Genomic DNA, 25,218 nt, shown 5'->3' with positions numbered 1-25,218 from the left:
GAAGCACTGGAGAGGTACCACCAACGCTGCCTCCGCAAATCCTGTAAATCCATTGGCAGGATAGGCGCACCAATGTCAGTGTTCTCGCTCAGGCCAGCATCGAAGCTTTGACCACGCTCGATCCGCTCCGATGGACGGGTCGCATGCTCGACATGAGACTGCCAAAACAAGCGCTCTACTTGGAACTCCGACATGGCAAGAGAGCCCCAGGTGGGCAGAGGAAACGCTTCAAGGACACCCTCAAAGCCTCCTTGAAAAAGTGCAACATCCCCACCGACACCTGGGAATCCCTGGCCCAAGACCGTACAAAGTGGAGGAGAAGCATCCGGGAAGGCGCTGAATGCCTTGAGTCTCTTCGCCGGGAGCAAGCGGAAGCCAAGCGCAAACAGCGGAAAGAGCGCACGTCAACCCAAGCACCCCACCCACCCGCCCCTTCAACCACCGTCTGCCCCACCTGTGACAGAGACTGTAGGTCCCGCATTGGACTCATCAGTCACCTGTGAACTAATTTTAATGTGGAAGCAAGTCATCTTCGGTTCTGAGGGACTGCCTAAGAAGTGAAGATCAGGCTGTGCATTCCAAATTCTAATCACTTGTTCTGTTTTTAAAAAAAAAAAAAAAAAAAGTTTTTCCTCATGTCGCCTCTGGATAATTGCCAATCACTTTAAATCTGAGCCCTCTCAGTATCGACCCTTCACCCATTGGAAACCGTTTCTCTTTTATTTACTCTATCCAAACCATTCATGATGTTAAACACCTCTATCAAATCTCCTCTTATCCTTCTCTTCTCCAAGGAGAAGGGGCAGGTAACTGTCAGATGAAACTTTAATGTGGAGAAATATGAGGTGACAAATTTGGGAAGGGCAAATAAGGAGAGGAAATGTACGCTAATTGGTAAAACTTTAAATGGATCAGAAAAGCAGCGATACTTAGGGGTGCTGATAGACAAATCTTATTAAAAGTGTGGGGCACAAGGTGCTAAAGTAGTTGCTATATTTATAAAAAAAAAAAAAAAAGCATGTGGGATTTGAAAGTAGGGGTGTAGAGTACAAAAGCAGAGGTACTGTTAAACATATACAACTCATTAGTTAAGCTGCAGTTAGAATAATGTGCCCAGTTTTGGATCCCCTACTTTAGGAAGAATATCAAAGCCATGGATCGGGTGCAGAAGAGATTTATAAGATATCACCAGGGATGAGAGACTACAGAACTCATCTCTTTTCACTAGAACAGAGAAACGCAAGAGGTGATCTATTGGAGCTGTTCAAAATTATGAGGGGTTTTAAGAAATTTAAAAAGGTGACACGCAAAGTGTTAAACTGTCTTGCATCTTTATACTGACCTGTTCTGTATTTCCAGCATTTTCTGTTTTAATTTCATATTTACAGCACCTGTAGCTTTTTTCTTTTTATATATCTTCCTTTAATGATACTTATTCCAAATGCAATTGATATCAATCATATCTTTCTCATTTCAGTCGTTTCTCTCATCCTGGCCACTAGTGCATGCTGATGTAGTGATGAACTCGCTTTTTGCAAGTACATCAGACTTTTAATTTGTTGTTCTCTGTTACATTGCCATCATAGACAGATTGAAATCATGAACCATTTTGTAGCAGTTGAACTGCTATTTTGCCATTCCGGGAACAAAACCAAAATTAGCACGAAGTCAGCAAAATATTGGAGGCAGCCATCTCATGTCTTAAGAGGTGAAGTCACTCCATGTGATGCTGCAGATCTCTTGGACATCCATCACCCTCCTTTGCCTGTCAAACTAATTATGATGTTAGAGTCAGAATCAGACAAGTTCGTGGCTCCAATTCCTCCACTGAGCAGCTGCCCACTCCTAATAAAGTAGATGAAAGCAAACAGATGATATTTTAAAGAAGTGTTTACAATTACTATTGGAACTAAACTTAACTTATACTTACTTGGCTCCAGCCATGGTAGTGCTTGTCTAATACAGAACTGTCTTGTTCAGGGAGAAGTATAACTAGATAAAGGTGAATTTTCTTACTGAACATAATGTAAACTGGCAGCACCGTGAAGTATTTGTTTTACAAATAGATCAGGTACACAATTTTGAGAGATATATACCACATGAATTCAATGACTGAAAATGTTTCCACAAAGAAAGGATTATGAGACTGTGTCCTCCTATCTACTGTTCAGGTGATTAATGACTTAACACCACAAGGCTGTATGCATATGTGGAGAAAATTAAATGCTGTTAAGTTGATCGTCACATTTACTGTAGAGCTGGTTAAAGGCAAACGGTGACCAGGTTAACCAATGAGTGTTTATAATTTATTTGTTAGGATTCTCATTTATCATTTTGAAATTGATATTCTTTAAGTCAAAAATTCCTGGACTTTTTGTACTGGAAAAAGTAGTCCTTGGAGAATTTTTTTTAATGATTTAAAAACTGAACTTAAATCATTTTGCTTTTGTTTGAATAATGATTTGTTTCCATATAGGTGGTTTGTGGCACTTTTCATTCAATGTAAAGTTTTACCCTCCGGATCCTGCCCAGCTCTCTGAGGACATCACCAGGTGAGCAAAATAATGTTTTTTTTATAACCAACAGCGGAGACTTGTATTGTCATGTTTTGACCATGTTCTTTCCCAAGATTTCTCCCTTCAAAAGCATGCCAATGAAACTCCTAATTATCATCCCATCATAGTTACTTTTAATTAAAAATTAACAGCATTCACCAAATTAAATTGATTCTGCAGAAACCAACCAAACCAAAGTTGGGTGGATCAGACTCAATTTTTTAAATGAAAGTATACTATTTATAGGATTTCAAACAGTAATTAAAAACAATGTAATTGATCTTGCACAACCCTAACCCATGAGAGTGGAGAATAACGGAACAACAACTTGCATTTGTTTAGTACTCCTCACACACAAGAGTGTCTCAAGCAGGAGAGTTGAACATGGAACAGGAGAGAGGAAAATTCAAAGTGAAAGGAGGAGTGATGAACTAAGAACATAAAGGTTAGGAGCAGGAGTAGGCCATATGGCCTTTCGAGTCTGCTCCGCCATTCAATAAGATCATGGCTGATCTTCGACCTCAATTCCACTTTCCCGCCCAATCTCCGTATCCATTGATTCCCTTAGAGTCCAAAAATCTATCTATCTCAGCCTTGAATATATTCAATGACTCAGCATCAACAGCCTTTTGGTGTAAAGAAGTTCAAAGATTCACAACCCTCTGAAGAAATTCCTCTTCATCTCAGTCTTAAATGGCCGTCCCCTTATCCGGAGACTATGCCCCCTAGTTCTAGACACTCCAGTCAGGGGAAACAACCTCTCCGTGTCTACCCTGTCAATTCTCTCAGAATTTTGCATGTTTCAATGCGATCACCTCTCATTCTTCTAAACTCCAGAGCGTATAGGCTCAATCTCTCCTCGTAGGACAACGCACTCATCCCAGGGACCAATCTAGTGAACTTGTGTTGCACCGCCTCTAAGGCAAGTATAAAAACATAAGAAATAAGAGCAGGAGTAGGCCATACGGCCCCTCGAGCCTGCTCCACCATTCAGTAAGATCATGGCTGATCATCGACCTCAACTCCACTTTCCCGCCCGATCTCCATACCCCTTGATTCCCCAAGAGTCCAAAAATCTATCTATCTCAGCCGTGAATATATTCAAAGACTCAGCATGCACAGCCCTCTGGGGCAGAGAAGTCCAAAGATTCACAACCCTCCTCATCTCAGTCTTAAATGGCCTACCCCTTATCCTGAAACTATGCCTCCCAGTTCTAGACACTCCAGCCAGGGGAAACAGCCTCTCGGCATCTACCCTGTCAATCTCCTTCAGAATCTTGTATGTTTCAATGAGATCACCTCTCATTCTTCTAAACTCCAGAGAGTATAGCCACATTCTACACAATCTCTCATCATAGGACAGCCCTCTCATCCCAGGAATCAATCTAGTGAACCTTCATTGCACCGCCTCCAAGGCAAATATATCCTTCCTTAGATAAGGAGACCAAAACTGTGCACAGTACTCCAGGTGTGGTCTCACCAAGGCCCTGTACAATTGTAGCAAGACTTCCTTACTCTTACACTCCAACCCCCTTGCAATAAAGGCCAGCATGCCATTTGCCGCCTTTATTGCTTGTTGTACCTGCATGCTAGCTTTCTGTGTTTCTTGCACGAGGGCACCCAAATTTCTCTGAACACCAACATTTGAAAGTTTCTCACCATTTAAAAATATTCTGTTTTTCTATTCTTCCTACCAAAGTGAATAACCTCACATTTCCCTACATTATATTCCATCTGCTGCCATACTGCCCACTCACTTAGTCTATCTATATCCCTTTGCAGACTCTTTGTGTTCTCCTCACAGCTTACTGTCCCACCTAGCTTTGTATCATCAGCAAACTCAAATACATTACACTCAGTCCCTTCATCTAGGTCATTAATATAGATTGTAAATAGCTGAGGCCCCAACACTGATCCTTGCAGCACCCCACTAGTTACAGCCTGCCAACCTGAAAAAGATCCGTTTATCCTTACTCTCTGTTTTCTGTCCGTTAACCAATCCTCTATCCATGCTATTATATTACCCCCAACCCCGTGAGCCCTAATCAAGTGTAATCTTTTATGTGGCACCTTATTGAATACCTTTTGGAAATCCAAATATACTACATCCACTGGTACCCCTTTCTCTACCCTGCTAGTTACATCCTCAAAAAACGAATAAATTTGTCAAACACGATTTCCCTTTCATAAAACCACGTTGACTCTGCCTAATCATGTTATGATTTTCTAAGTGACTTGATACCACTTCCTTAACAATGGATTCCAGCATTTTCCTGACGACTGATGTCAGGCTAACTGGCCTGTGGTTCCCGGTTTTCTCTCTACCCTCCTTTCTTGAATAGCGGTGTTACATTTGCGACCTTCCAATCCGCTGGGACCATTCCAGAATCTAGGGAATTTTGTAAGATCCAAACCAATGCTTCCACTATCTCTTCAGCCACCTCTTTTAGAACCCTAGAGTGTAGGCCATCAGGTCATGGGGATTTGTCAGCTTTTAGTCCCATTAGTTTCTCTAGTACCTTTTCTCTACTTATATTAATTACGTTAACTTCCTCACCCTCATTAAACCCTTGGTTCCCCACCATTTTTAGTACGCTTTTTGTGACTTCTACTGTGAATATATATTCCCCATAATAATTTCTCCTGTCTCAGCCTCTAAGGGACCAATGTTTACTTTTGCTACTCTTTTCCTTTTTACATACTTGTAGAAACTCTTACAATCTGCTTTTATATTTCTTGCGAGTTTTCTCTCATTCAATTTTTTCCCTTTTTTATCAATTTTTTGGTCAACCTTTGCTGGTTTCTGAAACTCTCCCAATCCTCAGGCTTGCTGTTATTCTTCGCAACATTGGCCCAGAAATTCGGGTCGGAGGCTTCCCGCGGGTGCAAGCCTCCGACCTGCACTTGCCTAGCGCGCCGGCCTTTGTGCTGTGGACCCACGTGGAATTCCAATCCTGGGCCTCCTCCAACTGCCGGCGCGCAGTGATTGCGTATCCCAGGGGCGCAGTTAGTTCAAAGCATCCCCTGGGATTACGTGGGCCATGGAGAGCCAATGGTAGCAGGGAATGTCCATTCATAAATTTGACAGGAAGAGCTGTCAAAACTTAAATACAAATCAGCCCCAAAACATAACTAAAACTTCAAATAAATTTTTTTTTAAATCACATTTTAAAAATAACTATAAATTACATAAAATAACTATTTTAAACAATAATTTAAATTTTTGAAAAAATTAATTACAGTTTCTAACGGGGCTAAAAATAAACACCTTTCTTTAAAGTATTTAAAAATAATAAACCTGTGGAAAAAATGTTTTAATTTTACTTAATTCACCACTTACCTTGTTAAAAGCAGGCCTTGCGACTGCTTTTTAAAAGTGTAACTCCTGGAGACTTACCCTCCCGGAGAAACCTGCAAAAAAAAAACGTAAGTTCCAGGCGCATGCGCTGCGCCTCTGGCACACGCGTTCAACCTGTGAACCCCTTCCTTTAAGGGAACGGAAGTTCCGGTTTCCTGCGCATGCACAGTGCATGTACGAAACCGGCACTTTTGTTAGGCCTACGCGTGAGTACCCTGCGCGTACTCACCCGTGGGGTAACTGGGGCATTATAATCTATTTCTTTCAATCTAATGCTATCCTCAACTTCTTTAGTTAGCCACAGTTGGATCACATTTCCCATGGAGTTTTTGTTTCTCAATGGAATGTATTTTTATTGAGAATTATGAAATATTTCTTTAAATGCTAGCCACTGCTTATCTACCGCCATCTTTTAATCTATTTTTTCAATCTACCTTAGCCAACTCGTCCCTCATACCTACGTAATTGGCTTTATTTAAGTTTAAGGCTCTAGTTTCGAACTTAGGCAAGTCACTCTCAAAATTAATGTGAAATTCTCATATATTATGATCACTCTGCCCCAGAGGATCCTTTACTATGAGATTGCTAATTAACCCTGTCTCATTACACAATATAAAATCTAAAATAGCCTGTTCCCTGGTCGGTTCCGTGAAATACTGTTCTAGGAAACTGTCCCGAATGCATTCCATGAACTCATCCTCCAGACTAACTTTGCCAATTAGATTTGTCCAGCCTATATGAAGATTAAAGTCCCCCAAGATTATTGCATGACCTTTGTTGCAAGCTCCTACTATTTCTTGATTAATATTCTGTCCAACAGTATAGCTACTGTTAGGGGGCCTATATACTACTCCTACCAGTGTTTTCTGCCCCTTGTTGTTCCTTATCTCTGTTAGATCCGTGTGTTAATGGAGATACGGAATGCAGGAGTTGATTTAACAAGTGTTTACTGAACAAAGTCTGGAGGTGAACTAACTACACAAGACGCTACACAGGCTTATATACCCGAGTGGTCACTACTGGTACTACAGTATACAGGGGCTTCAAAAACATAGTTCCTCTTAAAGGTACATACACTACAATTCCTCCCCTTTTAGATAAATAGTACATAACATTTTAAGTAATCATTAAATAACATTTTTACAAGAACAATAATATACACATTTGCTGAAGTTAATCAATTACAAATTCAGTCTCTCTGGAGGCTTCCTGACTCGGTCCGGATAACGCCTCGGTGGTGTAGTAGGTTCTTTTGGCAAAGTCGATTCGGCTTCAATGCCAGTGTCGGGTTCATCTGGTTCCAGTATCACCGGATCGGATGTAGATACTATGGGTATCTCTGCTTCATCACTAGGCGTATAGAGTTGTGGTGTAGGTTGTCCTTTTTCGGATGACTCTATGATCTGGTCAGCATGGTGCCTTATTATGCTTTCTCCAATGTCCACGGTATACATCAGCGGTCCTAGTCGTGTGCAAATAGTTCCAGGCTGCCATTTCTCGGTACGGTAGTCCCGGGCCAAAACTGGTTGACCTATCTGGAAGGTTCTAGTTGGCCTTTCATTCATGCTTTGAAATTGCCGCTTCTCTACGTCCCTTCTGACGTTTGGCTTGACCAAATCCAGCTGGCATCTTAGTCTTCTATTGAAAAACATCATGGCGGGGGTTTGGTTTGTAACCACATGTGTTGCATTCCTGTACGCAAACAAGTTATCTACCTTATGCTGTAGATTTATGTCTTCATTACCCATGGCCTTTATGGCCTTCTTGAAGGTCTGGACAAACCTTTCAGCCAATCCATTGGTGGCGGGATGGTATGGGGCGGACGTGTAGTGCTTAACCCCATTGTTTTTTAAGAACTTCCTGAATTCTTCGGATACAAATTGCGGTCCATTATCAGAACAGATCTGTTCAGGCAGCCCATTCCTGTTGAATATGGTCCTTAATGCTGTGATGGTTTTTTCCGTGGTGGTGGAGGACATCTTTATTACCTCCGGCCACTTGGAGTGTGCATCAACCGCGATTAAGAACATTGAGTCCATAAATGGACCAGCAAAGTCGATGTGTACCCTTTGCCATGGAGATGAGGGCCACTCCCATGGATGTAGAGGGGCTTGTGGTGGGGCGTTTTGGACCTTCTGGCATCCTAGACAGCTCTTGGTCATTTCTTCGATGTCTCCATCGATACCTGGCCACCATACAAACGCTCTGGCTAAGTTCTTCATTTTCACTCCACCCAGATGCCGCTTGTGAAGCTCCTTTAGCGCACTATCCTTGAGTTTGGGTGGAATCACCACTCTGGATCCACACATCAAGGTTCCTCGACACACTGACAGCTGTTCTCTTCTTTGCGAGAATGCTGGCAACAGTGGTTCGCCATGTGCTGGCCATCCCTTCACCGTTAAATCGTAGACTTGTGAGAGAGTCGGTTCATTTCGCGTTTCCTTTTCAATGGTAGAATTTGTCACCGGTGGACATTCCACTATGGTCGAGTGGAATATCTCCACTGGGTCCACTGTAGGCGCCTCTACCACCGTTGGCAACGGTAGGCGCGATAACCCGTCAGCATTCCCATGCTGTTTTGTTCCTTTGTACTCTGTCATATTGGTGTGCTCCTAGGAAAAGGGACCACCTCTAGCCTTTGCGCTGTCATAATGGGAATGCCCTTTTTAGGGTTGAATATGGAGATGAGGGGTTAATGGTCAGTCAAGGTAAATTTTTGTCCGTGTAGGTAATGGTTGAATTTCTTCACCCCCCACACCAGGCTGAGTGCCTCCCTGTCGATCTGGGCATAGTTACGCTCAGCTGAGTTTAATGAGCATGACGCAAAAGCTATCGGCCGCTCCGAGCCATCAGGGAATCTATGCAATAATACCGCTCCCACACCGTAAGGGGATGCATCGCACGCCAGTCTGATTGGCAGTGATGGGTTGTAATGAGCCAACACTTCCCTGGACGTGATCAAGCCTTTGCATTTATGGAAGGCACGTTTACAGTCTTCACTCCATTTCCAAACTACTCCCGTTTGTAGCAGTGTGTTAAGCGGGTGCAGAACTGTCGACAAGTTTGGTAAAAATTTATAATAGTAATTTACTAATCCCAGGAACTACCTTAATTGTGAGATATTTTCAGGCGCTGGGGCCTTTACGACCGCTTCAATTTTTTCAGGTGACTTATGCAACCCTTCTTCGTTAATGACATGGCCACAATATGATATTTGTTTCTGGAAAAATTCGCACTTGGGGCGATTCGCTCGTAGGCCCCGTTCTTTCAGCCTAGTGAGCACCTGCTCCAAATTGGCAAGGTGCTCGTTGTCGTTTTCTCCTGTTACAAGGATGTCGTCTAGGTAGCATTGAGTCCCCGGAATCCCTTGCAGGACTTGCTCCATAGCTCTTTGCCAGATAGCTGGAGCTGATGCTACTCCAAAAACCAGTCGATTGTACTGGTACAGGCCTTTGTGTGTGTTTATCGTGAGATACTTTTTAGAGGCCTCCTCAACCTCCATCTGTAGATATGCCTGTGCTAAGTCAATTTTGGTGAAACGTTTCCCTCCGGATAGTGAGGCGAAAATATCTTCTATCCTCGGAAGAGGATACTGTACCGTGTGAAGAACCAGGTTTACAGTCACCTTGAAGTCCCCACAGATGCGAACTTTTCTCTGTTCTTCATATTTATCATTATTCAACGTTTTCTTCATGACCGGGATGATGGGTGTTGCCCACTCGCTCCAATCTACCTTGGATAACAAGCCTGCTTTTTCCAAATTCTCCAGCTCTGCCTCGACAGCTGGACGAATTGCGTATGGCACCGGCCTTGCCTTAAAAAACTTGGGAATTGCCGCATCTTCCACTTTTATTGAGGCGGTGGCGCCTTTCAGGATTTCTAGTTCCTGTTGAAACACTTCTTTGGCGTTAGCCAAGATTTCTTTTAATCGTCCAGGTATGACGTCATCATCGTTTTTTTTCTTACTGGTCGCCGTCAGTGCCTGAATGGAGTGCCAGTCTAAACTTATCTTTCTGATCCATTCACGTCCCAACAACGGTGGACCACCATCTTGCAGAACGTATAAATACAACTTCTGTATTTCCTTGCCGTTGTATACAACAGGCACCCTTATTTTCCCTCTGGGGTATACTTTATGCCCCGTATATGTCTTCAAGACAATGGATGTGTCTTTCAAAGGTATATGCGGAAATAGCCGCTCGTAATCCCGTAGACTCATGACGGTCAGAGCTGATCCTGTATCTAGCTCCATTTTGACTGGGGACCCCGCTATCGTGAGGGTAACCCAAATGGTCTGGTAATTTTCTTTGGCAATTACATTATGTAATTTGAGACAGCTTAGTCTCTTGTTTCCGGAGTCGCTATCGCTCTTCTGGTCTTCGGAGCTACTATCCATCATCATTTGTACCTTTCTGTACTTTTCCTTATTGACCTTTTTACTGTCAGCGGATTTCTTTCCAGATCTGCATACACGTGCAATGTGTCCCATCTTTCCGCATTGCCTGCATGCTTTGTCCTTGAACCAGCAGTCCTTCTGGTCATGGGTGGATCTGCCGCAGCGATAACATCTCTCGAAACCCCGTGTCATTTCATGGGTGCCGAAGTCCTGTGGCTTTTGCTGTATCTCTGCAGCTCCTCTTGCTGCTGCTTCGTATGATACAGCCACACTGAAAGCCTTGCCCAGTGTCAAATCTTTCTCAGAAAGTAGTCTTTTCTGTGTTCCTTTGCTTAGGAGACCGCAGACGAATTTGTCTCAGAGAATCTGCCAGTCCTGCCCTGAATTGGCAGTGCTTTGACAGCTTTCGTAATTCGGTGAGGTAATCAGCGTTACTTTCATTCTTGTGCTGATTCCTCCTGAAGAATTTGAATCGTTCCGCTATCAGCAGCGGTGTTGGGTTTAAGTGCTCCTGTAAGGTATCAACAATCTCATTAAAATTCTTGTCCATCGGTTTGGCTGGAGTGATCAAGTTTCGTAACAGCCAGTATGTCCTTGCGCCCATCAGATTTAGAAGTACCGATGTCTTTTTATCATCCGCTACCTCATTCGCCTTGCAATATACCTCCACTCTTTCCACATATGTGGTCCAATCTTCTATATCACTATCGAAAGCAGTAATTTTGCCAGTCTTCGGCATCTTGAAAATCTAAAATGGCACTTCCGCGCTTTTCTTTCTTCCCCGCCGAGTTAAGATGGCGCTTCCCGCCGCTGCTGCCAACGCTGTTCTCCGCGGTTCCCGTTGCGACCTGCAGCTTTTCGCGGTATTTCTATTTTTATATATCGCTTCAATATTCTCTCCGTAATTGAAGAACCGTTCCCGTCGTGGAGCGGACCCTCTGGGACTTTCCCCTCCCTCTGCTCGGTCCGAACGCCGGCCGCGCCCTGAGTGCTCCACCCTCTCTCTTTGCTTCTGCTTCCCGACTCGCTGCCCGGCCCCGTTGCAGAGCCACCCGATCGAGCTGTAGCCCGCCGCAGCCCAGGAAGGATCAGTGCACTACCTGCCACCAGCCCGTTTAGCTGGGGAAACCACAGACTGGAGACCAAGCCTGGCCCTCGTTTTCGAGTTTCTTCGAGTTATTTAATTTTTTTTCTGGCTTCGACCTTCATCTGAGGAATCGATTCCCCTTGAGGTGCTGCCGAATTGCAGGTAAGTTCGTTTCTAACTCGTCGCCATTGTTAGATCCGTGTGTTAATGGAGATACGGAATGCAGGAGTTGATTTAACAAGTGTTTACTGAACAAAGTCTGGAGGTGAACTAACAACACAAGACGCTACACAGGCTTATATACCCGAGTGGTCACTACTGGTACTACAGTATACAGGGGCTTCAAAAACATAGTTCCTCTTAAAGGTACATACACTACAATCTCCACCCATACTGATTCTACTTCCTGATCTTCTGAGCTGAGATCCATTCTCGCTACTGTCCTTATGTCATCCTTTATTATAAGGGCTATTCCCCCTCCTCTATTCTGCCTGTCTTTTCGAAACGTCAAGAAACCTGGAACATTTAGTTCCCACCTTGCAACCATGTCCCTGTAATGGCTATTAGATCAAACCCATTTATTTCTATTTGTGCCACTAGTTCATCTATCTTGTTACAAATGCTTTGTGCATCCAGATAAAGAACCTTTAATTAAAATTTGTTACCATTATTCCCTGCTTTGACCTTCGATTCGCCAGGATGCTGGTCCCAGCCTGGTTTATTGGCACCTTGAGTATTGTGTGCAGTTTTGGTCGCCTTACCTGAGGAAGGACGTTCTTGCCATGGAAGGAGTGCAGCGAAGATTCACCAGGCTGATACCTGGGATGGCAGGAATGACGTATGAGGAGAGATTGTGTCGATTGGGCTTATACTCACTGGAGTTTAGAAGATTGAGAGGGGATCTCATCGAAACCTATAAAATTCTGTCAGGCCTGGACAGACTAGATGCAGGAAGGAGGTTTCTGATGGCCGGGGAGTCCAGAACCAGGGGTCATAGTCTGAGGATAAGGGGTAAGCCATTTAGGACTGAAATGAGGAGGAATTTCTTCACCCAGAGAGTGGTGAACCTGTGGAATTCTCTGCCACAGAGGGCGGTGGAGGCCAGTTCATTAAATATATTCAAGAAAGAGTTGGATATATTTCTTAAGGCTAAAGGGATCAAGGGACAGGGTACTGAATTTGGATGATCAGCCATGATCTCATTGAATGGCGGAGCAGGCTCGAAGGGCCGAATGGCTTACTCCTGCTCCTATCTTCTATGTTTCTATGTTAAGTGAAGCTCGTCTCGATGGAACAGCTCCCTCTTTCCCCAGTACTGGTGCCAGTGCCCCATGAATTCAAACCCCTTTTTCCCACACCACTCTTTGAGCCACGCATTTAACACTCTGATCTGCTTGACCCTATGCCAATTTGCGCGTGGCTCAGGTAGTCAGCCAGAGATTATTACCCTTGTGGTTCTGCTTATTAATTTAGACCCTAGTTCCTCAAACTCCTTCAGCAGAACCTCATTGTTAGTTCTACCTATGATGTTGGTTCCTACATGGACCACCGCAATTGGATCCTCCCCCTCCCACTCCAAGTTCTTCTCCAGCCGCGAGGCGATATCCTTAACCCTGGCACTGGGCAGGTAACACAGCCTTCAGGAGTCTTTCGCGGCTGCAGAGAACGGTATCTATCCCCCTGACTATACTGTCCCCTAATACTACCACATTCCTTCCTTCTCCCCCCCCACTTGGATGGCCCCCTGTACCACAGTGCTGTGTTCAATTTGCCCATCCTCCCTGCAGTCCTTTTCCTCATCTATACAGGTACAAAGTACCTCGTATCTGTTGGACAAGGTCAAGGGCTGAAGCTCCTCCATCGCTACAAGTATGTCCTTCCTCAGATAAGGAGACCAAAACTGTGCACAGTACTCCTGGTGTGGTCTCACCAAAGCCCTGTACAATTGTAGTAAGACTTCCTAACTCTCTTACTCCAACCCCCTTGCAATAAAGGCCAACATGCCATTTGTCTTCCTAATTGCTTGCTGTACCTGCATGCTAACTCTGTTTCCTTAACGAGGACACCTAAATTTCTCTGAACTCCAGCATTTAAAAAATATCCTGTTTTTCTATTCTTTCTAGCAAACTGAATAACCTCACATTTCCCCACGCTATATTCCATCTGCCACCTATTGCCCACTCACTTATCCTGTTTATATCCCTTTGCAGGCTCTTTGTGTCCTCCTCACGGCTTACTTTCTCACCTAGCGTTATATCGTCGGCAAACTTGGATACATTACACTCTGTCCCTTCATCTAAGTCATTAATATAGTTGGTAAATACCTGAGGCCCAAGTACTGATCCTTGCGGCACCCCACTAGTTACAGCCTGCCAACCGGAAAATGAGCCATTTATCCCTACTCTCTGTTTTCTGTCCGTTAACCAATCCTCTTAACGTAATATATTAGCCCAGCCCCATGAGCCCTTATCTTGCATAGCAACCTTTTAGGTGGCACCTTATCAAATGCCTTTTGGAAATCCAAATGTACTACATCTACTTGTTCCCCTTTACCTACCCTGCTAGTTACATCCTCACAAAACTGTAATACATTTTTGAAACACAATTTCTCTTTCATAGAACCATGATGACTCTGCCTAATCATGTTATGATTTTCTAAGTGCCCTGTTATCACTTCCTTAATATGGATTCCAGCATTTTCCCAATAACTGATCTCAGGCTAACTGGCCTGTAGTTCCTTGTTTTCTCTCTCCCTGCTTTCTTGAATAGTGGGGTTACATTTGCTACCTTCCAATCCGCTGGGATAGTTCTGGAATCCAGGGAATTTTGGAAGATGACTACCAATGCATTCACTATCTCTGCAGCCACCTCTTTTAGAACCCTAGGTTGTAGGCCATCAGGTCCACGGGATTTGTTGGCTTTTAGTCCCATTAGTTTCTCAAGTACTTTTTGTCTACTGATCTTAATTACTTTGTTCCTCACTCACATTAGCACCTTGGTTCCCCACTATTTTCGGTATGCTTTTTGTGTCTTCTACTGTGAAGCCAGATACAAAACATTTGTTTAAAGTCTCAGCCATTTCCTTATTCCCCATTATAATTTCTCTCATCTCAGCCTCTAAGGGTCCAATGCTTACTTTTATTACTCTTTTTACATACTTGTAGCAGCTCTAAGCAGCCAATCAAAAAGCAGAATTCTCACAATGATCTACGAGATTTCACTGATTGTCAGCTCTGTATGGTGGCGGTGTACAGCGCAGCTAGTTTCGGAGCTGTCATTGACAGACTGCAACTTCGAGATTTCCGCGTGCACCTGCGCCAAATCCCGAAGTTGCGGTCAGTTTCAAAGGCGGTATGACCGCGTACTCAGAGTACGGCGTCATACCGACTGCAAATTCAGGGCTCTTATTTTTACCCAAATTGCTGCACTGCTCCATTGCCTTGACTTTTCTCTCTTTCTAAATTTCCCCTCACCTGACCACTTCTCCCGCCCCCCCTTTTAGTTTAAAGCCCTATCTACAGCCCTAGTTATTTGATTTTGCCAGGACACTGGTTCCAGCCCAGTTCAGTGGAGCCCGTCCTAACAGAACAACTCCCTCTTTCCCCAGTACTGGTCCCAGTGCCCCATGAATTGAAACCCCTTCCTCCCACACCCCTCTTTGAGCCACGCATTTAATTCTCTGATCTGCTTGTCCCTATGCCCCATTACCAATCCAGACCGTTGAAGTTCTGTGTTTTAATTTGGACCCCAGCTCCTCAAACTTCCTCAGCAGAATCTCATCCTAGTTATACCTATGTTGTTGGTTCCTACGTGGACCACGACAACTGAATCCTCCCCCTCCCACTCCAAATTCTCCAGCCGCGAGGAGATATCCTTAACCCTGCCTTCGGAACTCCCGGTCACGGCTGCAGAGAACAGTATCTATCCCCCTGACTATATTGTCCCTTACCACAATAACACTCCTTTTCACTCCCCCGCACTGGAATGGCCTCCTGCACCATGGCGCCGTGGTCAGCTTGCTCATCCACCCTGCAGGATTAGCCCTCATCCACGCAGGCAGCAAGAACCTCATACCTGTTGGACAAGGGCAAAGGCTGAGGCTCCTCCAGCACTGCACCTGTGGACCCCTTACCTGCCTGAGACGCAGTCACACCCTCCTGTCCCTGACCACTAACCAGACCTGTACTACCACCTAACCTAAGGGGTGTGACTGCTTCCTGGATCAAAGTGTCAAGGTAACTCTTCCCCCTCCCTAATGGCCCACAATGTCTGCACTTCGGGCTCCAGCTCAACAACTCTGAGCTGAAGTTCCTCAAGATGCAGAAACTTACTGCAGACATGGTCGTCCAGGATCGCGATGCTCTCCACTAACTCTCACATGCTGCAGTTGCGGCACACCACCCTATATAACCTTGTTTTATTTATTTAATTAATTAAAGTTTATGTATTAACTTCGCTTATTGGGAGGGGGTGGGGGAAAGAAAGGAAGCGGAAGATGCAATGTTTAAGCTCAATAGAAGAAATTGGACCAAAGTAAGTGGCCAGGGTTTTCCAACTCTATTTGCCACCCACAATTTTCTGACCTTTCACCTTAATGTGCGGAGAACCATGGATGGTGAGTGCAGAAGCAGAAAACCTCAGCCAATGTGTCTTGTGAGAATTATGGTGAAATTTCTGCACCGAAATACAAAGTATGGCCAGATTTTAAAAAAAAATTCTGTCTAATTTATTTTATAGCTGTATTGGTCCCAAGGATCTGTGTGGATAATATTCTACCTTGTTATCTATGACTCTTTGTTTCCCTAGTTCTACTTTAAAGTGCTCATTATTAGAAAATGCTAGTTCAATAGAGGGTTCTATAAAGATACACAGCTTGGCTTCCCCAATGCTTCAACGAGTTTATCCAGTGATTAACTGAACCATACACAAGGGAGGTTCCAGGTTAAATCCCTGGTCTACGCTGAATTAACTGATCTCAACCGGGCAGCTATAGTATCACTGCAATTGACCTCGACTCTCCTGAGCTAAAGGAGAGGGAACATCAGGCGGTCTTTCTGCTCCCGGTGATTATCCAATTGATCCCTATATGAATTGCATGTTGTATAGGTCAGGTAAGGAGAAGATCAGCCCTGGCTGTGAGGCCACCCCCCCCCCCCCCCCCCGCACCTGAGCAAGAAATCAAAGCTTTCGGGAGGGGGGAGGGGGCAAGGTTATCAAGAAAGTAACAAAAATCACATTTTGAATAAGTGAGAAGATCCTTCTGTCCTCAAAACCCTCAGTTTAATGTGGGGTTCAAGGGGATGATTTTGTGCAGATCAGATTACACACTATACCATGCATATTCACACAGTGAGGAAGAAACATAATATTTGTTGTGTTAAATGCATGAATTCCTGTTTATTCAGCAGAAAATGACTTACTTATCTGCATAGTACTTTAACATTTCTGACGCATTTAAATCCCAAAACAATTTTATTATAATTTCTTAGTGACAGATATAAGTGATAGCAAGCTGTCGAGTTAGAATCATAAAATAGTATAGCACAGAAGGAGGCCATTAAAGTTGCAAAGCAATTCAAACTGGTCTCCTATTCATTAATATTGTTATAAACTAACGCTTTTCTTGCAGTCTCTTCAGGCATTTTACTTTGACAGAGTCCAGTCAGTGCGCTTCTTGCGTTGACAACAGTACTCTCTCGTATTAAAGCTGATGACCTCTGGAGACCCAACAATATCAGACTCCCACATTTGCGTGGGTCCACAAACTTCCATTAGTCTCCATTTAATATATTTTTAGTAAACAATGGCATTATCAAACCTAAAACAAGAATAAATGGTTGGAGGTCTTTGAGCACCTCTCTCCTGGGACCCCAAATATTTGCTACAAATATTGGCTGATTACTGAGGAAATACTGCCTTTTTCAAAGTTCTGTGTTTCATATAGGATGTTAAACTGAGACACAGTCTGCCTGTTAAAGTGAATATTAATGATCTAATGGCTTTATTCAAAGAGTTCTCCCAGGGTCATGACCAACATTTCTCCCTTGACCAACATCACCAAAAAAACCCAGATAAACAGCCTTATTGCTGTTTGTGGGACCTTGCTATGTACAAAATGGCTGCTGTATTTCCCTACATAACAACAGCAGGATAAATCTTTCTGGATGCGCAGTCATGGCATGCACCTTAATTCCCTACATACAGTCCTCTGTGTACACAACTCTGCTGAAGACAAAAGCTTACCCCAATGATTGCACAATGTAATTCATTCTGTGTGAAGCGCTTTGACTGTTTCTGAGAGACATGATAAGGTGCCATTTAAATGCAAGATCTTCTTTCCTTGCTGTACTTTAGAGTACTCGGGAGTAGAAATTTACAGCAATAGTGGTTTACACCTGTTGTGTTGACAGAAGTTCTATGTATTTTGAAAGCCTCAAAGATTCAGGACGACTTTATAGAAATATTTTATTCACTTTGTCTTAAAGCACATCAACAATGATACCCACAAGTGTCAAATCTCTTGTTTATCCGCACAAATTGATACTGCAGATGTATAGCAGCTCAAATTACCCAGAAGAGAGAAGATTTCAATACTTAAACATGATAGCTGAGTCTTTAAGTCCAAATTGCCTGTGACTGTTTGACGTGCTGCACAGGAAAGGAACGCAAATATAAGGAGCAGAAAGTGAATGTGATAATTTGGCTTTTGGTGTCGATCACGACTGGTCCTGGAGGCATGCATCTTAATTGTACTTGAAAGCAATGGGGATGGGAGAAACTCTGCAGCAATGTGAATCGTCTTACAAATTAAATGTACTGTAGCAAGGCAGGTATCTTTACCCAGATCTTTGTCCCATGTGGTGATCAATCTTTGTGTGAACAGCTTCCTGACATCAGTCCCCTTGCCCCCTACTCTCTCAATTTCGCTGAAGTAGTGTTCTAGTTATAGCCTTTCTATGCTGTCTACTATCTTACCTTGCCTCTATTCAAGCCTTGGAAGTACACGGTTCACTTCCCACTGTAGAAGCTGATGGGGGGAAGGAGGGGTGATAATGAGAGGCTTGTCAACACTTGTTAAATGTTAGTAAGCTTCAGTAATTTCATAGTGGTAGAATACTTTAAAAATGCATTCACAAAAGGAAAAAGACTTAGTGTGGAAGCCAGTTATGTTCAGAACAGCCCCAGATACCACAATAGCATGCTGCTATTGTTTAGAGTATTTTCTTTTAAACAGCAACTTGCATTTTTATCAAAATGTTTGTCTTTTGAGGTTCACAGCAAAACCCTTCAGCTAAACATTTTTCCAGACAAAAAGATGAAATTTAAATAAAATTACCCATAACATAAAAAAATAATTGGTACTTTCCAGTGATAATACTGAACAGATGCAGCTGATCTTTCCAAATTTCTGCCCTGTTGATTCTTGAAATATTGAGTAAGGAAAAATAACTAATATTACATGTCTGTCTCCCTTTTTTAACATAGAAACATAGAAGATAGGAGCAGGAGTAGGCCATTTGGCCCTTCGAGCCTGCTCCGCCATTCAATGAGATCATGGCTGATCATCCAAATTCAGTACCCTGTCCCTGCCTTCTCCCCATATCCCTTGATCCCTTTATCCTTAAGAAATATATCCAACTCCTTGAATATATTTCATGAACTGGCCTCCACCACCCTGTGTGGCAGAGAATTCCACAGGTTCACCACTCTCTGGGTGAAGAAATTCCTCCTCATTTCAGTCCTAAATGGCTTACCCTTTATCCTTAGACTATGACCCCTGGTTCTGGACTCCCCGGCCATCAGAAACCTCCTTCCTGCATCTAGTCTGTCCAGGCCTGACAGAATTTTATAGGTTTCGATGAGATCCCCTCTCAATCTTCTAAACTCCAGTGAGTATAAGCCCAATCGACACAATCTCTCCTCTTACGTCATTCCTGCCATCCCAGGTATCAGCCTGGTGAATCTTCGCTGCACTCCTTCCATGGCAAGAACATCCTTCCTCAGGTAAGGCGACCAAAACTGCACACAATACTCGAGGTGCGGTCTCACCAAGGCCCTGTACAACTGCAGCAAGACATCCTTGTTCCTGTACTCGAACCCTCGTGCTACATTTGCCGCCTTAACCGCCTGCTGCACCTGCATGCTTACCTTCAGTGACTGGTGCACAAGAACACCCAGGTCTCTTTGCACTTCCCCTTCTCCCAATCTATTGCCATTCAAAAAATAACCTGCCTTTCTGTTTTTGCCACCAAAGTGGATAACCTCACATTTATCCACATTATAGTGCATTTGCCATGTTTCTGCCCAATCACCCAACCTGTCCAAATCGTACTGGAGTTTCACGACATCCTCCTCACAGCATACCCTCCCACCCAGCTTTGTGTCATCTGCAAATTTGGAGATATTACATCCAATTCCCTCATCTAGATCATTAATATATATTGTAAACAGCTGGGGTCCTAGGACCGATCCTTGTGGTACCCCACTAGTCACTGCCTGCCACTCGGAAAACGATCCGTTTATTCCAACTCTTTGCTTTCTGTCCGCCAACCAGTTCTCTATCCAAGTCAATACCTTGCCCCCAATCCCATGTGCCTTAATTTTGCACGCTAATCTCTTATGCGGGACCTTATCGAAAGCCTTCTGAAAGTCCACATAGACCACATCCACTGGTACTCCCTTATCTATTTTACAAGTTACATCCTCAAAAAATTCCAGTAGTTTAGTCAAGCATGATTTACCTTTTGTAAATCCATGTTGACTTTGTCCGATCTTGTCACTGCTTTCCAAGTGCTCTGCTATTACATCTTTTATAATGAACTCTAGCATTTTCCCCACTACCGATATCAGGCTTAGCGGTCTATAATTCCCCGCTTTTTCTCTACCACCTTTTTTGAATAGTGGGGTGTAGTGTATGTGCCTTTAAGAGCCCCAGGTGTGCTGTAATGCCGGTAATGGCCACTTGGGCTATATAAGCCTGTATATTGTGTATATCCGTTAGAACCCCCCCCCCCCCCTCAAGACTTTGCTCAGTAAACACCTATGAACCAACTCCTGTCTTCAGTGTCTTTATCAACACACGGACACTACAGTGGCGACGAAGTGGAAACGGACTTACCTGCAATTCGGCAGCACCTCAAGGACATCGATTCCTCGGGCGTCCAGAAGACTCAAGGAAGTGAGAGAAGCTGTGGTTTCACCAGCTGGCCAAGCTGGTGGCAGGTACTGCGCTAATCCTTCCTGGGCGTCAGGCTGGGGCTCCAGCGGCTGGCTCTACAGCTGAGATGGGCAGCGAAATCGGAGGCAAGCAATAACGGACTGGGAGGGAGCACTCGGGAGACGGCCGGCGCGGCAAGCAGGTCAGCGTTCAGACCTGCAGAGAAAGTCCGGCAGGAACGAGTCTCCAACTGTAAACAAATAAAATAAAAAACAAAGAACGGAAACCGCGGGAAACAGCGTTGTCATCGGCAGCAGTGGCGGGAAAGCGCGGGAAGCGCCATATCTTTGCTGCTGAAAAGAAAGAAAAGCGCGGGAAGCGCCATATCTTTTCTGAAATGCCTAAGTCTGGCAATATTGATGCTATTGATAGCGAAATAGAGGATTGGACCACATACGTGGAAAGAGTAGAGGTATATTGCACTGCAAATGGAATAGAAGATGGAAAAAAAAGCTTCAGTACTGCTGAACCTAATGGGCGCAAAGGCATACGGGCTGTTACAAAATTTAATCACTCCAGCCAAACCAAAGGACAAGAATTTTAAAGAAATTGTTGATACCCTGCAGGAGCACTTAAACCCAACACCACTGCTGATAGCGGAACGATTCAAATTCTTCAAGAGAAATCAACACAAGAATGAAAGTAACGCTGATTACCTAACTGAATTAAGAAAGCTATCAAAGTACTGCCAATTCGGGGCAGGACTAGCAGATTATCTTCGAGACAAATTCGTTTGCGGTCTCTTAAGTGAAAGAACACAAAAAAGGCTGCTTTCTGAAAAAGATTTAACATTGGACAAAGCTTTCAGTATGGCTGTATCATACGAAGCAGCGGCAAGAGGAGCTGCAGAGATGCAACAAAAGACACAGGACTTCGGCACCCATGAAATGACACAGGGTTTCGAGAGATGTTATCGCTGCGGCAGATCCACCCATAACCAGAAGGACTGCTGGTTCAAGGACAAAGCATGCAGGCAATCCGGAAAGATTGGACACGTTGCTCGGGTATGCTGATCTGGACAAAATAAATCCACAGACAGAAAAAAAAAATCAATAAAGAAAAGTACAGGAAGGTACAAATGGTGACGGACAGTAGCTCCGAAGACCAGAAGAGCGATAGCGACTCCGAAAACAAGAGACTAAGCTGTCTCAAATTACATAATGTACTTGCCAAAGATGATTACCAAACCATTTGGGTTACCCTCACGATAGCAGGGTCCCCTGTTAAAATGGAGCTAGATACAGGATCAGCTCTAACCGTAATAAATCGATGGGATTACGAGAGGCTATTTTCGCATATACCTCTAAAAGACACATCCATTATCTTATAAACATATACGGGGCAGAAAGTATACCCCAAAGGAAAAATAAGGGTGCCTGTTGTATACAACGGCAAAGAAATACAAAAGTTGTATTTATACATTCTACAAGATGGTGGTCCACCGTTGTTGGGACGTGAATGGATCAGAAAGATACGTTTAGACTGGCACTCCATTCAGGCACTGACGGTGACCAGTAAGAAAATAAACAATGATGACATCATACCTGAACGATTAAAAGACATCTTGGCCAACGCCAAAGAAGTGTTTCAAGAGAAACTAGGAACCTTGAAAGGCATCACCGCCTCAATAAAAGTGGAAGATGCAGCAATTCCCAAATTTTTTAAGGCAAGACCGGTGCCATACGCAAAACGTCCAGCAGTCGAGGCAGAGCTGGAGAATTTGGAAAAGGCAGGCGTATTATCCAAAATAGATTGGAGCGAGTGGGCAACACCCATCGTTCCAGTCACGAAAAAAGCATTGAATAATGATAAATCTGAAGAACAGAGAAAAATTCGCATCTGTGGAGACTTCAAGGTGACTGTAAACCCGGTCCTTCACACGGTACAGTATCCTCTTCCGAGGATAGAAGATATTTTTGCCTCACTATCCGGAGGGAAACGTTTCACCAAAATTGACTTGACACAGGCATATCTACAGATGGAGGTTGAGGAGGCCTCTAAAAAGTATCTCCCGATAAACACACACAAATGCCTGTACCAGTACAATCGACCGGTTTTTGGAGTAGCATCAGCTCCAGCTATCTGGCAAAGAGCTATGGAGCAAGTCCTGCAAGGGATTCCGGGGACTCAATGCTACCTAGACGACATCCTTGTAACAGGAGAAAACGACAACGAGCACCTTGCCAATTTGGAGCAGGTGCTCACTAGGCTGAAAGAACGGGGCCTACGAGCGAATCGCCCCAAGTGCGAATTTTTCCAAAATCAGATATCCTATTGTGGCCACATAATTAATAAGGAAGGGGTTGCATAAGTCACCTGAAAAAATTGAAGCGGTCATAAAAGCCCCAGCACCTGAAAATGTTTCACAATTAAGGTCGTTCCTGGGATTAATAAATTACTATCATAAATTTTTACCGAACTTATCAACTCTTCTACACCCTCTTAATGAACTTCTACAAACAGGAGTGATTTGGAAATGGAACGAAGACTGTAAACGTGCCTTCCATAAATGCAAAGGCTTAATCATATCTGAAGAAGTTTTGGCTCATTACAACCCATCACTGCCAATCAGACTGGCGTGCGATGCATCCCCTTACGGCATAGGAGCAGTATTATCCCATAAATTCCCTGATGGCTCAGAACGGCCGATAGCTTTTGCGTCACGCTCATTACACTCAGCTGAGTGTAACTATGCCCAAATCGACAGGGAAGCACTCAGCCTGGTATGGGGAGTGAAGAAATTCAACCATTACCTACACGGACAAAAATTTACCTTGTTGACTGACCATCAACCCCTCATCTCCATATTCAACCCTAAAAAGGGTGTTCCCATTATGACAGCGCAAAGGCTACAGAGGTGGTCCCTTTTTCTAGGGGCACACCAATACAACATAGAATACAAAGGATCAAAACAGCATGGGAATGCTGACGGTTTATCGCACCTACCGTTGCCAACGGTAGAAGAGGCACCGACAGTAGACCCAGTAGAGATGTTCCACTCTACCATAGTGGAATGTCGACCAGTAACAAATTCTGCCATTGAAAGGGAGACGAGAAATGACTCGACTCTCTCACGGGTCTACGATTTAACAGTGAAGGGATGGCCAGCACATGGCGAACCACTGTTGCCAGCATTCTCGCAAAGAAGCGAACAGCTGTCAGTGTGCCGAGGAACCTTGATGTGTGGATCCAGAGTGGTGATTCCACCCAAACTCCAGGATAAAGTGCTAAAGGAGCTTCACGAGGGGCATCTGGGTGGAGTGAAAATGAAAAACCTAGCTAGGGTGTTTGTATGGTGGCCAGGTATCGATGGAGACATCGAAGAAATGACCAAGAGCTGCCTAGGATGCCAGAAGGTCCAAAACGCTCCACCACAAGCCCCTCTACATCCATGGGAGTGGCCCTCATCTCCCTGGCAAAGGGTGCACATCAACTTTGCTGGTCCATTTATGGACTCAATGTTCTTAATCGCGGTTGATGCACACTCCAAGTGGCCAGAGGTAATAAAGATGTCCTCCACCACCACGGAAAAAACCATCGCAGTATTAAGGACCATATTTGCCAGGAATGGGCTGCCGGAACAGATCTGTTCTGATAATGGACCGCAATTTGTGTCCGAAGAATTCAGAAAGTTCTTAAAAAAAACAATGGGGTTAAGCACGACACGTCCGCCCCATACCATCCCGCCACCAATGGATTGGCTGAAAGGTTTGTCCAGACCTTCAAGAAGGCCATCAAGGCCATGGGTAATGAAGACATAAAACTTCAGCACAAGGTGGATAACTTCTTATTCGCATACAGGAATGCAACACATATGGTTACCAACCAAACTCCCGCCATGATGTTCTTCAATAGAAACCTAAGATGCCGGCTGGATTTGGTCAAGCCCAACATCAGAAGGGACGTGGAGAACCGGCAGTTTCAAGGCATGAATGAAAGGCCAACTAGAACCTTCCAGATAGGTCAAGAAGTTTTGGCCCGGGACTACCGTACCGAGAAATGGCAGCCTGGAACTATTTGCACACGACTAGGACCACTGATGTATACCGTGGACTTCGGAGAAAGCATAATAAGGCGCCATGCTGACCAAATCATAAAGTCATCCGAAAAGGGACAACCTACACCACAACTCTATACGTCTAACGATGAAGTAGAGATACCCGTATCTACCTCCGATCCGGTGATACTGGAACCCAATGAACCTGACACTGGCATTCAAGCTGAATCAGCCTTGCCAAAAGAACCTACTACCCCACCAGAAACTACTACACCCCCGAGGCATTATCCGGACCGAGTCAGGAAGCCTCCTGAGAGACTAACTTACAATTAATTAACTACAGCAATGTGTATATTATTTTTCTTATAACATGTAATTAATAATTACTTAAAATATGATGTACTGGTTAGCTAAAAGGGGAGGAATTGTAGTGTATGTGCTTTTAAGAGCCCCAGGTGTGCTGTAATGCCGGTAATGGCCACTCGGGCTATATAAGCCTGTATATTGTGTATATCCGTTAGAACCCGCCCACGGACACGACATGGGGTAACATTAGCTACCCTCCAATCCATGGGTACTGTTCCAGAGTCTGTAGAGTTCTGGAAGAT

At 44.1% G+C, this 25,218-nt stretch overlaps 1 protein-coding gene across 22 annotated transcripts in view; it reads left to right on the top strand.

The window, feature by feature from the left end:
* The window catches only part of LOC147115025 (band 4.1-like protein 3), a 335,880-nt gene that overhangs the window by 203,250 nt on the left and 107,412 nt on the right, over positions 1-25,218 (top strand). For 21 of the 22 annotated variants that reach the window (XM_085993247.1, XM_085993248.1, XM_085993255.1 and 18 more), the window contains one exon: positions 2,477-2,552. In XM_085993247.1, coding sequence (XP_085849373.1) covers positions 2,477-2,552 — 76 coding nt within the window. Of the gene's footprint in view, positions 1-1,137; positions 1,247-2,476; positions 2,553-25,218 lie in introns of all 22 variants that reach the window. The other variant, XM_085993266.1, reaches the window with a different exon arrangement.

The sequence above is a fragment of the Somniosus microcephalus genome, chromosome 7 (genome assembly GCF_052327205.1).
Source record: "Somniosus microcephalus isolate GS21.2 chromosome 7, FLI_Smic_1.0, whole genome shotgun sequence".
In the NCBI taxonomy this organism is placed as follows: Eukaryota; Metazoa; Chordata; class Chondrichthyes; order Squaliformes; family Somniosidae; genus Somniosus; species Somniosus microcephalus.
Note: the sequence above shows the minus strand (reverse complement) of the source record. Positions and strands in the feature narration are given on the sequence as shown.